This window comes from Scyliorhinus torazame, chromosome 29 (genome assembly GCF_047496885.1).
Source record: "Scyliorhinus torazame isolate Kashiwa2021f chromosome 29, sScyTor2.1, whole genome shotgun sequence".
Lineage (NCBI taxonomy): Eukaryota > Metazoa > Chordata > Chondrichthyes > Carcharhiniformes > Scyliorhinidae > Scyliorhinus > Scyliorhinus torazame.
The window spans coordinates 35,747,953-35,761,191 of record NC_092735.1 but is presented as its reverse complement, the minus strand read 5'-3'; the positions used below and the strand labels follow the sequence as shown (position 1 = coordinate 35,761,191).

At 57.9% G+C, this 13,239-nt stretch overlaps 1 protein-coding gene across 1 annotated transcript in view; it reads right to left on the bottom strand.

The window, feature by feature from the left end:
- The window catches only part of cacna1ia (calcium voltage-gated channel subunit alpha1 Ia), a 229,704-nt gene that overhangs the window by 167,018 nt on the left and 49,447 nt on the right, over positions 1-13,239 (bottom strand). Inside the window, 2 exon segments of the mRNA XM_072492567.1 lie at positions 9,504-9,609; positions 9,611-9,796. Coding sequence (XP_072348668.1) covers positions 9,504-9,609; positions 9,611-9,796 — 292 coding nt within the window.

The window sequence follows — 13,239 nt, the reverse complement described above, 5'->3', positions numbered from 1 at the left end:
GTCACGGGTCTGCGCAAGGCAGCCGATTTTCGGCCTGCCGATATTCTCCCTTCCGGATGGGCCGAAGTCCCGTCGACGTGATGACCGTTCACGTCGACGTGAATCAAACCTCCTTTTCATCGGCGTGACCCGGTGCTCCAGGCTCACGCCGACCAGCGTGGAGGTGAGTGACGGCCTGGGGGGTTGGCTCTGGGCAGGCGATGGCGTGGCCGCAGTCTGATTGCGTGAGGAGAGGTGTGTCTCGGGTTGTGTGTGTGTGTGTGCGGCGGGGGGGGGGTGGTTAGAGTAGGCTGGGCTCCGGAGGAGTGCCGGGAGGGGGTCCGTGCCGGGGTGGAGGTTGGGGGCGGGGTCCGTGCTGGGGTGGAGGTTGGGGGTTGGGGGGGGTCTGTGCTGGGGTGGAGGTTGGGGGGGGGGTCCGTGCCGTGGTGGAGGTTGGGGGGGGGTCCGTGCTGGGATGGAGGTTGGGGGGGGTCCGTGCCGGGGTGGAGGTTGGGGGTTGGGGGGGGTCCGTGCTGGGGTGGAGGTTGGGGGGGGGGTCCGTGCCGTGCCGGTGTGGAGGTTGGGGGGGGGTCCGTGCCGGGGTGGAGGTTGGGGGTTGGGGGGGGTCTGTGTTGGGGTGGAGGTTGGGGGGGGTCCGTGCCGTGGTGGAGGTTGGGGGGGGGTCCGTGCTGGGATGGAGGTTGGGGGGGGGTCCGTGCCGGGGTGGAGGTTGGGGGTTGGGGGGGGTCCGTGCTGGGGTGGAGGTTGGGGGGGGTCCGTGCTGGGGTGGAGGTTGGGGGGGGGGGTCCGTGCCGTGCCGGTGTGGAGGTTGGGGGGGGGATCCGTGCCGGGGTGGAGGTTGGGGGTTGGGGGGGGTCCGTGCTGGGGTGGAGGTTGGGGGGGGTCCGTGCCGGGGTGGAGGTTGGGGGGGGGGTCCGTGCTGGGGTGGAGGTTGGGGGGGGGGGTCCGTGCTGGGGTGGAGGTTGGGGGTTGGGGGGGGTCCGTGCTGGGGTGGAGGTTGGGGGGGGGGTCCGTGCCGTGCCGGTGTGGAGGTTGGGGGGGGGGATCCGTGCCGGGGGTGGAGGTTGGGGGTTGGGGGGGGGTCCGTGCTGGGGTGGAGGTTGGGGGGGGGTCCGTGCCGGGGTGGAGGTTGGGGGGGGGTCCGTGCTGGGGTGGAGGTTGGGGGGGGGGGTCCGTGCTGGGGTGGAGGTTGGGGGTTGGGGGGGGTCCGTGCTGGGGTGGAGGTTGGGGGGGGGTCCGTGCTGTGGTGGAGGTTGGGGGGGGGTCCGTGCCGGGGTGGAGGTTGGGGGTGGGGTCCGTGCTGGGGTGGAGGTTGGGTGGGAATCCGTGCTGGGGTGGAGGTTGGGGGGGATCCGTGCCGGGGTGGAGGTTGGGGGGGGGTCCGTGCTGGGGTGGAGGTTGGGGGGGGTTCGTGCTGGGGTGGAGGTTGGGGGGGTGTCCATGCCGAGGAGGGGGATGGGAGGGCAAGTGAGTTGGTCCACCTGGCCAGGTGCCAGCCTCCAACAGTTGGACCCATGCGGTCCATGCCACCTGGCTGGGGGGAGGAGGGGATATGGGCAATGATGACATGTCGTCGTTCCCCTCCCCCCCACCAGGCCGTCATGTTTTCAGATCATCCAGCGATGTTGGCAGCCGTGGTGGCAGCCGCTCATGTCTATGTTGCCCTGGATGAGGAGGAGGAGGAGGAGGAGGAGCGTGCCAGAGAGGCGGCGCAGGCTGCCGCAGAGGGGCAGGCGGCAGCCGCCCAGGCTGGAGGGACACCTGACCGACAGGACGAGGAGGGGGAGGAGGATGTCGCGGCCCCACGGCAACGGAGGCACCCGAGGGCGCCCCGTGTGTACCGGCCCTGGCAGTCATACCAGGACCTCACGGACCGGGAATGCAGGAGGAGACTCCGGATGAGCCGGGAAACCGTGGCACACATCTGCCACCTGCTGGCACACCTGTCACCGCGTGGCGCTGGCGGGGGACACCCTCTCCATCAAGGTTACGGTGGCCCTGAACTTTTATGCAACGGGGTCATTCCAGGCACCGAGTGGGGACCTGTCCGGCATATCGCAGACATCGGTGCATTGGTGCATCCGGGCAGTGACAGATGCCCTATATGCCATGGCGCACCGCTACATCCGCTTCCCCGTGGACCGGGCCAGCCAAGATGCCCGGGCCGTGGGCTTCTCTGCCGTTGCCGGGTTCCCCATGGTCCAGGGCGCGATAGATGGGATGCACGTCGCCGTGCGGCCACCTGCAGATAACAGGGCCGTGTTCACTAATAGGAAGGGGACCTATTCGATGAACGTACAGGTGGTCTGCGACCACCGCATGATGATCCTGCACGTCTGCGCCCGTCACCCAGGCAATGTACACGACTCATTCGTGTTGTCGCGGTCATCCATCCCCGGCATGTACGAGGGACGCCATCCCCGGCTGAGGGGCTGGTTGCTGGGCGACAGGGGCTACCCATTGCGATCGTGGCTGATGACGCCTATACGGAGGCCACGCAATGAGGCGGAGAACCGCTACAATGATGCCCATTGTAGCGACAAGGGGAGTGATCGAGAGGTGCTTTGGCGTGCTGAAGATGCGTTTCAGGTGCCTGGACCTCTCTGGGGGCGCCCTCCAGTATCGGTCAGATAGGGTCGGCCGCATCATTGTGGTGTGCTGCGTCCTGCACAACATAGCCCAGCAGAGGGGCGATGTGCCGCAGGCAGAGGAGGGCGGAGTGGAGGAGCAGCAGGAAGAGGACCAGTCCTCCCCAGATGAGGGGGATGGGGGCAATGGTCAGGGCAGACGGGGTAGACACAGGCGGGTGGCTGTCCACCGTTACCGGCTGGCCCAGCGGGCACGGGACAGACTGATAGCCGCCCGCTTCACTGACTAGATGGGCGTGGGAATCGGGTAGTATGGCCACAGACCGCACACCATGGCAACAGCCGACCACCCACGCCCCCCACCCATCCACCCACCCAGCACCCTCACCCCCCTCCCCAACCCCACCCACCACACCCGCATGCACACCACCCCCCCCCCCCTCATTGCCGATCCACCTGCGGCACAACGGGCCGGGCTCACACAGTTGCGGGTGGACGCGTGTCTATTGCAGGCCATGGAGGATGATGACAACCCGCCCTGCGATGAGCTCCTGACTCTACATCGTTGGACTATGTCTGACCCATGGCCACAGTACCACCATCCACCCGGACCATCCCTGCATGCGGCTGTGACACTGCAGCGCACGGTCCTGTCCTCTGCCCGGGGGATGTTGATGGCGGCCCAGGGGGAAGGGGGGCAGACTCACCTGGGGCTGAGGTAAGACCACCCCTCACACACACACTTGCGCTCAACGTACATGACACCCCCGCACACTTTGGACAGAGCACAAAGGCAGCTTCTGTAGGTATAACATTGACTTTAATAACCAAAGGAGTTCATGCACGTGCCCTAGCCCCTAAAACTCATCTGTGCCCTGCACCCGTGCCAACTTACTCAGTGTCTAATTGTTTGGCCTTACGGGCCCTTTGACTACGTCTACGTGGTTCCCCAGACGGTACAGCAGAACTGGAGGTGGACTCCTGTGATTCCTGCCCTCTGACACTGGATCCCTTTGGCGGCTGTTTCCTGGGCGTCCTGGCCTAGATGGGCCAGGCTGCGGCCCGGGCGACTGGATGGCGAGCTGCCAGCCTGTCCTGCCCGTTGCCCACCCGATGCACCTGGGACGGAAGGGGGGGAGTCCGAGGTGTCACGGTGTACCGGGACCTCCCCTACAGAGGGAGCCGGGACGGACCACACCACCTCCTCCTCCCTCGGGGTGCCCGATGGCCCCCAGGCCTCTACATGGGTGGGTGATGCGAACGGACTGGCCATCCGACGCCCCCCCGACATCTGGCGCTGCCAGTCCTGGAGGCCCGTGCTGGTATCGACAGGGGTCTGCAGGTTTGCAGCCATGGAGCCCAGGGTGTTGGCAAACCCTGTCTGTGACAGTGCGACGCCAGCTCGCACATGGCCACTGGCGCCGATGCCCTCAGCGATGGCCTGCAGAGACTGGGCCATGGCCTGCTGAGACTGGGCCATGGCCTGCTGAGACTGGGCCATGGCCTGCAGAGGCTGGGCTATGGCGTGGAGCGCCTCTGCCATCTGGCGCTGGCACTGCTCATGGCCTCCTGTGAGAGGGCAGCCATTTCCTGGGCCACAGACGCCGCCTGCACGGAAGGCCCCAGGCCTCGCAAACCGTTCCCCATGTCTGACACCGTCGCACCCATTGCCTCCACCGCGGACGCCACCCGTGCGGTGTCAGCCTGGGTGGCACGCATGACCGGCACCACTCCCAGCTCCTGGACGCGGGTGGACTCCTCCACCTGCGACCGCAGCCGCCGCCAAGCCGCCCGTCACCCTCTTCGCTCGTCTCCGGGTCGGTGGTTGCATTGGATCTATGTGTGGGTGTGGGAACTGCAGGAACCCGGGATCCATCTGGGCGGCAGATGTTCGCTTGGCGTGGGCTGCCCTCCGACCGCCCGGTCCCTCTGCTGCTCCTACCTCCACCTGCTGTACCGGGACGGCTGTGTTGTGCGCACCAGTGAGTGTACCAGACGCCTCATCACTAAAGTGCCCAACCGTGGTGAGTGTTTCTGCGATGGTGGAGGGTGTTGGTGACAGCAGTGGCGTTGTGTCGTGTTCTTCGTCCCACTCTGAGTCCATGGCACTTTGGGGTGGGGGTTCGTCTCCACCCATCCACTCTGACTCACTGTCCGGTATTTCGTCTTCCTGGGTAGTGCTGTCCCGGGTAGGGGTGTCCTGGGTAGTGCTGTCCCGGGTAGGGGTGTCCTGGGTAGTGGTGTCCTGGGTAGTGGTGTCCTGGGTAGTGGTGTCCTGGGTAGTGGTGTCCTGGCTCGGATGTGACGGGGGCCTGTGGCTGCCCCCCTCATCGCTGGGTGGTCGCTCCCGCACGTGACGGGGGTGTCGTCTCCCTGTTGCTCCAGGTCTCTCCGTCTCCCGTGGTGTGCGAGGGGCATCCTGCAGGCGTCGCATGCTGGAGGGTGCGGGTCTCTCCGTCTCCCGTGGTGTGCGAGGGGCATCCTGCGGGCGTCGCATGCTGGAGGGTGCGGGTCTCTCCGTCTCCTGTGGTCTCCGAGGGGCATCCTGCGGGCGTCGCATGCTGGAGGGTGCGGGTCTCTCCGTCTCCTGTGGTCTCCGAGGGGCATCCTGCGGGCGTCGCATGCTGGAGGGTGCGGGTCTCTCCGTCTCCCGTGGTCTCCGAGGGGCATCCTGCGGGCGTCGCATGCTGGAGGGTGCGGGTCTCTCCGTCTCCGTGGTCTCCGAGGGGCATCCTGCGGGCGTCGCATGCTGGAGGGTGCGGGTCTCTCCGTCTCCTGTGGTCTCCGAGGGGCATCCTGCGGGCGTCGCATGCTGGAGGGTGCAGGTCTCTCCGTCTCCCGTGGTCTCCAAGGGGCATCCTGCGGGCGGTCTGCATCTGCGGGGATGGGTGCCTGGACGTTTGGTCCTGCAATACACAATGAAGCATGCATGGTTAGACATCAGGCAGTGATCAGGTGATACGGGGGAGGGGGATATAGGGGAGGGGGGATATGGGGACGGGCTGTCGGTGGCTCACTCGCTAGTACGCCCCCGACCTCTGCATCAGCAACCTCCCGGTCCTCAGGTCCGCCAGCCAGTTCCAGGGCCCTTTCCTAGTGTACGGTCAGTGGCCTCTCATCAGCGGGCCCTCCTCCAGTCCTCGCATGCTCCCTATTGTTGTGTGCGCGCTTCTCCTGTGGGGGGTGGGGGGGGGGGGTGGTGGCAGGGGTAAAAGGCAACACTGTTAGGCAGGTATATGAATGCACGCCATCGGTTGCGCGTGCATTGCAGAGGTTAAGGTTAGGGCTGGATTCACTTGGGGATATGGGGATATGGGGGAGGGGGGGATATGGGGAGGGGGGGATATGGGGGAGGGGGGATATGGGGGAGGGGGGATATGGGGGAGGGGGGATATGGGGGAGGGGGGATATGGGGGATATGGGGGAGGGGGGATATGGGGGAGGGGGATATGGGGGAGGGGGATATGGGGGAGGGGGGATATGGGGGAGGAGGGATATGGGGAGGGGGGATATGGGGGAGGGGGGGGATATGGGGGATATGGGGGAGGGGGGATATGGGGGATATGGGGGAGGGGGGATATGGGAGGGGGGGATATGGGGGAGGGGGGATATGGGGGATATGGGGAGGGGGGATATGGGGGAGGGGGATATGGGGGAGGGGGGATATGGGGGATATGGGGAGGGGGGATATGGGGGGGGATATGGGGGAGGGGGGATATGGGGGATATGGGGGAGGGGGGATATGGGGGAGGGGGGGATATGGGGGAGGGGGGGATATGGGGGATATGGGGAGGCTCACCCTGCCTGCTCTGACGAGGTTGTTCACCTTCTTGTGGCACTGGGTGCCTGTCCGTGGTGTCAGGGCCACAGCGGTGACGGCCTCTGCCACTTCCCTCCACAGACGCCGGCTGTGGCGTGGGGCAACTCTGCGGCCGTGCCCGGGATACAGGGCATCCTCCTCTGCTCCACCGCGACCAGGAGCGCCTCCACATCGCGTGACTCGAACCTCGGGGCTGAGCGACGGCCAGCCATCCAGTCGGGTGTTGCGGTCGGGTGTTCCGGTCGGGTGGGGGGGAGCAGCGCGGCCTTATGAGCCGTCACGCCGTGCAGCGCGTATGACGCTGCACGGCGTGAACCACTGCGCAACCGCGGATCCCGTTACGTCGCTGCTAGCCCATTTCGGGCCGGAGACTATCGACCCATTTTTCCGACGTGACGCAAGTCGGATTTGCGCCGTTTTTTGCGCCGATCGGCGGACTTTCCGCCGATAACGGAGAATTTCGCCCAAGGTCTTCACTTCCATCAGCTAACACACTCGCCTTGGTTAAACTTGGAAAAGCTGAATCTGACAGATCGACACAGCTACACGCAAGAGACTCCTTGCCTGAAAATGTCGCACTTCATAAATATTCCATGCTCTGCTATTTGGAAAGGACATTAGTGGAAAAAGACAATGAATAGTTGAGTTGTTTGTTGAATGCTTTTATACAACTCTCATCTGATGGAGGGCTTCAGTCTGTGGCAGTGAAATCTTACAGTACAGTTCCCTGATTATCTGGTGTTAAATGGACTCTTGTGGTTTCCGCAATGGGTCAATGGGTAGCCTGGCGCCTTTGAGTCACAAAGTCATACATTCACTCTTAAGAGACCTGAGCACAAAATCCAGGTTGACACTCCCAAGTGCGGTGCTGAAGGGAGCGCCGCCCTGTTGGAGGGTCTTTGCTGAAGGGGGGCCAACACGCACTGTCCACTGACCTGGGTGCAAATGATCACACAACCAGTGTTTTGAATAAGGAAGTTCTGTCCAAAAAATATCCTTCAACCAACCTCCCGAAAGAACAGACGACCTGAGTCCATTGTCATTGCTGTTTGTAGGAGCTTGCTGTGCACAAATTGTCTGCCAGCTATTGAGATATGCCTTTAAAAGGACATCAGCATGACATTATGGGAAGGGAAATATCGTGTGATCTAGTCTTAGTTTTCACTTTTGCTTTGAGCAGAGCACACACGCACAGCTCTGATGTTCTTTATACCAATGCAAAACTGATTTCATGTGCCTAGTTTTAATAAATGACCACTAAGTGTTGACCCACCCCTGGATTAAGTATAGGTGTGGCATGGTGAACAGCCTTAGATCGTGCTACATGGCATGAGGAGGCCCTTGAAACTTTGGCCAGCCCACAATGAAGTTGTAACATCAAAGAGTGTTGAAATTGCACCATCGGGACTGCAAGGAAAAGCTTGAGAGGCACAGCGCCGAGCAAGTGATCAAGCAAAGAGCTGGCAAGCAGATGGATCCCTTGAGGTGGGGATTGCAGTACTTTGTCTGTTAGTTCCGTAAGTGGGACAGCGCACCGAGAAATCAGACCTGGGCGAGTGACCAGGGCGTGGGCCGGATCGATAGCGAGCGAGCGAGGATCAAGCGAAAAAGAAAATCCTAAAAATTGGGCCAGAGATAGTTGCGGTAATTACTGGCTTGAGGGGTTACTGAACAACTAATTGAATTGAAAGCCAAGACACCAATGCTCATTTGTGTATTCCTGCCACAATTTCTCTTTGGGAGCTTCGGAAAAGTGGTGAAAGTGACATTCACCCCAGGTACTCTGGGAGAAGGAAGTGCAAAGGGACATTATCAGAACACCCACCAAATTACAGTTTGAATTGGGACGCAATTCACGGACTATCCAAATAGAACCATAGACCCATAGAATTCCTCCAGTGTAGAAGGAGGCCATTCAGCCCACCAAGTGTACACCGACCCTCTGAAAGAGAACCCTACCTAGGCCCACTTCCCCGTTCTATTGCCATAACCCCATAACTCCACCTAACTTGCACATCTTTGGACACTAAAGGGCAATTTAGCATGGCCAATCCATCTAACTTACACATCTATGGAGTGTGGAAGGAAACCGGAGCACCCGGAGGAGACCCATGCAGACATGGAGCGAACGTGCAAACTCGATACAGACAGGGACCCAAGGCCAGAATTGAACTCGGGTCTCTGACGCTGTGAGGCAGCAGTGCTAAATGTTTTTTTAATATAAATTTAGAGTACCCAATCATTTTTTTCCAGCTAAGGGGCAATTTAGCGTGGCCAATCCACCTAACCAGCACATCTTTGTGGGTTGTGGGGCGAAACCCACGCAGACGTGGGGAGAATGTGCAAACTCCACACGGACAGTGACCCAGGGCCGGGTTTCGAACCCGGGTCCTCAGCGCCATAGTCCCAGTGCTAACCACTGTGCCACGTGCCGCACCTGCAGCGCTGAGGGTTTAACCAGTGTATGGTTTCTTGACAAGACCTGGGCATACCAGCAGATTATCTCTGCACCTTAAAAACTCATAGACTCATCAGTTATATGTCCTGACGTAATGGTGACTAAACATGAACATGTATTGTAAACAGTTGCACTTCTTTGGAAGCGGGGGAGGGGGGGGCAATATCTTTAAAAAGAAAGAGGGATGTTGTAAAAAGCCTTTAAGGGATAGCGCGACAGCACGAGAAAGGAAGTGTGTCATTGTTCCACTTTTTCTTTGTGCAGAGCACAGACAAACACACAGACACACACACACACACAGACACACACACACACACCTCTGATGGTTTTATACCTATCCCTAACTGTTCTTACTAAATGAACCTGCAAAGTGCTTACCCAAACCCAATGAGCGATTGGTGCCTTGTGTCTTGTATAGTAAAGAGCCCAAGATATTATAATAACACAGCACTACGGTCCCTCCATTGCAACAGTGACCACACTTCAAAATGCTACACTGGCCACGAAGCGCTGCAGGACATCCTTAGATGGTTAAAAAATGCTACAGAAACGAGAGTTCACTTTTATGTAACCAGATAGCTATGTTGTACATTTAATAACTTTCCTCAGCACCCCCTCTTCTCGCTCGATTACCTACCGCACTCCTTCTGGCAGATGCTGGAATCGGCGGTTCCTCGGTTGCTGTGGAAACGGGCGTGCAAGCTGGCAAAGAGGCCCACCGTGCGGCGCTTGGCCTTGCGCAGGAATGTGGCACACGTACTGGAAGATCTCCTCGTAGCAGTCCCCAGGCTCGGCGAAGCTAGCCACCGTACTGGACGAGAGGTACAGGGCCCGCTGCTCCTGCATCAGCTGGTGTTCCCGCTGCTTCGTCTCCGAGAACTGTGTCGCTATGACAACCAAGCAGAGGTTAATCATGAAGAACGAACCTACCTGAGGAAGAGAAGAAGAGGAACCATCGTCAATAGCCTTCCCCGACGCATCGTCTTTCGCCTGAGGTGCAGCACCTCACAGAAAGACCAGGCACAGAAAAAGCCCACCGTTCAGTCATCGTTCAGCCCATCGGGAGCTATCCAATTAGACCCTCTCTTTTCTGCCCAATCCCACTCCCCTTCACAATTTTTCTCTTCAAGCATTTATCCAATTCCTTTTTGAAAGTCGCTATTGCATCTGCTTCATAACGCGAGCATTTTACAAACCTTCAAGCATTAACATCGAGATCAACAAACTGAGATCACAACCATCACTCCGCAGACGGCAGTGACTCCCGTTCACATCTCCCCTGGGGCCATCTTTAGTTCCTTGTTCCACTTCTGCCCCTCGTGCCTCGCACTCTCACCCCTTTGCCGTTCAGTCCCAATAGCTCCCCCCCCCCCCCCCCGTACCAGCCTCCCCGAACAGGCGGCGGAATGTGGCGACTAGGGGCTTTTCACAGTAACTTCATTGAAGCCTACTCGTGACAATAAGCGATTTTCATTTCATTTTACGTCAGGCCTATCACCCTCTGAAATCTTTGCTACCCTCACTCCTGTGAGCCAATCCCCAATTTCCATCACTCCAACATCAGCTATCCAGGCCCCAGGTCCTGGAAAACCTTCCCGAAACCCCTCTCTCCTCCTTTAAAACGATCCCGGAAACCGCCTTTGACTAAGCTTTCCTCCACCCCTCCTGTTATCTCCTTATGCGGCTCTGAACCTGCCTCCCATCTACCTGCTGCCTGGGGAAAGCGGGCAGCATAACCAAAGACCCCCTCCCCCCCCGGTTACTCACTCTTCCAACTTCTTCCATCGGGCAGGAGATACAGAAGTCTGAGAACACGCACGAACAGACTCAAAAACAGCTTCTTCCCCACTGTCACCAGACTCCTAAATGACCCTCTTATGGACTGACCTCATTAACACTACACCCTGTATGCTTCACCCGATGCCGGTGTTTATGTAGTTACATTGTGTTGCCCTATTATGTATTTTCTTTCCTTTTCTTTTCATGTACTTAATGATCTGTTGAGCTGCTCGCAGAAAAATACTTTTCACTGTACCTCGGTACACGTGACAATAAACAGATCCAAATCCAAATCAAATTTTGGTAACGCTCCTTCAAAGCAGTTTGGGATGTTTTACTAGGCTTAAGGGGCTATATAAATGTCAGTTGTGTTGATAATCAGGCCCCCTGTCACAGGCATGTAGCTCTTTTCCTCATTTTAGTCACCCCCCCCCCCTCCGCCTTCACCGTGCCCCTCCAGTTCTGACAACATTACTTCTGTTTCTCTCAGATGGTGAATAATAATCTTTATTCGTGTCACAAGTAGGCTTTGGAAAGAGCACCCTATTTAAGCCTACGCCTCCACCCTATCCCCATCACCCAGTAACCCCTACCTAACCTTTTGGACACTAAAGGGCAATTTAATAATAATAACAATAATCTTTATTAGTGTCACAAGTAGGCTCACATTAACACTGCAATGAAGTTACTGTGAAAATCCCCTAGTCGCCACACTCCGGCGCCTGTTCGGGTACGCTGAGGGAGAATTCAGAATGTCCAATTCCCCTCACAAGCACATCATTCGGGACTTTGTGGGAGGAAACCGGAGCTCCCGGAGGAAACCCACGCAGACACGGGGAGAACGTGCAGACTCCGGACAGACAGTGACCCAAGCCGGGAATCGAACTCGGGTCCCTGGAGCTGTGAAGCAACAGTGCTAAACACTGTGCTACCGTGAATGTTTCTCGAACATCACTAAAGCTCGTTACCAGGCCATTATCACACCGCTGTTTGTGGATCTTGCTGTGCACAAATTGACAGCCGTACATCCTACTTGGCAATAGTGAGTAGGTTGCAAAAAGTACTTCAGTGGCTGTGACCCGCTTTGAGATGTACAGCGATTGTGAAAATTGCTGTCTTGTCAAGAGGACGAGGGCAGCGTCCGCATGGGAACAGCACGACCTCCGGGTCATGCGCCATCCCATTCTGGGACGCTTATCAGCCTTTCGTTCAGCATCACTGGGTCAAAATCCCGGAAACGTCCTCTGCAACTGCACTGTGGGCGTGCACCTATCCCACACCAACAACAGTGGCTCACGGAAGCAGCTCACTGCCACTTTCTCGAGGCAAGAAATTCCCTTCTTGTCCACCGATTCTGAGAACGGATCAACAGAAAACAAGAGAAGGTTTTTAGAGGCCCTGGGCAGGGTGGAGGGAAAGGGGTTTCATGGGAATAATGGCAGGACTGCGAGTTGGTTATTCCAAAGGAATGAACGGCATGGGTCTTGGCTGAGGGGGGTGACCCGATAGAGACCTTTAGAATTGACGGTTTTGATAGCGTGGATACAGAGAGAATGTCTCCATTTGTGGGCAAGTTATAACTTAGAGACCATTCATATAAGATCATCATCGAAAAATTGATATGCATCTCGGAAATAATTCCTGCTGGTTAGGCATCAACAGAGTGTTTGTGTGGACTTTGGGCAGATCAATATCTTGATTGTATTGAGCAACACCCTTGAAAAACCTCTCATCGTGTTTTAGGATAATCCAGAGTGTGGGCACCTCCATACCTTTCCTCCTTGCAGCAACAATGAAATATAACAGCAGCGAAAACTGGCAGAAAAATCCCTGGAGAGAAGATTTCTTCGACTGACTGTGGGACGGCATCGGGGGCAACGACAGATGCTCACGGCCGGACTCACGTGCACAGACAGAGACATCGGGCAACGCATTGCCGCTGTGTAAGGTTTTAACAAAGGTTTCCGGCAGTAATTGTGAGTAAGAAGATTGACAGTCGGGGAAGACTTGGGTGGGGTCTGGTGCACGTGGCGAAGCTACACGGGCTGCGGAGAACGAGGATTTCAAAGTCTACCGACCATGTGCGACCACTAAAGAACAAAGAACAAAGTACAGCACAGGAACAGGCCCTTCGGCCCTCCAAGCCCGTGCCAACCATGCTGCCCGACTTAACTACAATCTTCTACACTTCCTGGGTCCGTATCCCTCTATTCCCATCCTATTCATGTATTGGTCAAGATGCCCCTTAAATGTCACTATCGTCGCTGCTTCCACCACCTCCTCTGGTAGCGAGTTCCAGGCACCCACTACCCTCTGCGTAAAAAACTTGCCTCGTACATCTACTCTAAACCTTGCCCCTCTCACCTTAAACCTATGCCCCCTAGTAATTGACTCCTCTACCCTGGGGAAAAGCCTCTGACTATCCACTCTGTCTATGCCCCTCATAATTTTGTAGACCTCTATCAGGTCTCCCCTCAACCTCCTTCTTTCCAGTGAGAACAAACCGAGTTTATTCAACCGCTCCTCGTAGCTAATGCCCTCCATACCAGGCAACATTCTGGTAAATCTCTTCTGCACCCTCTCTAAAGCCTCCA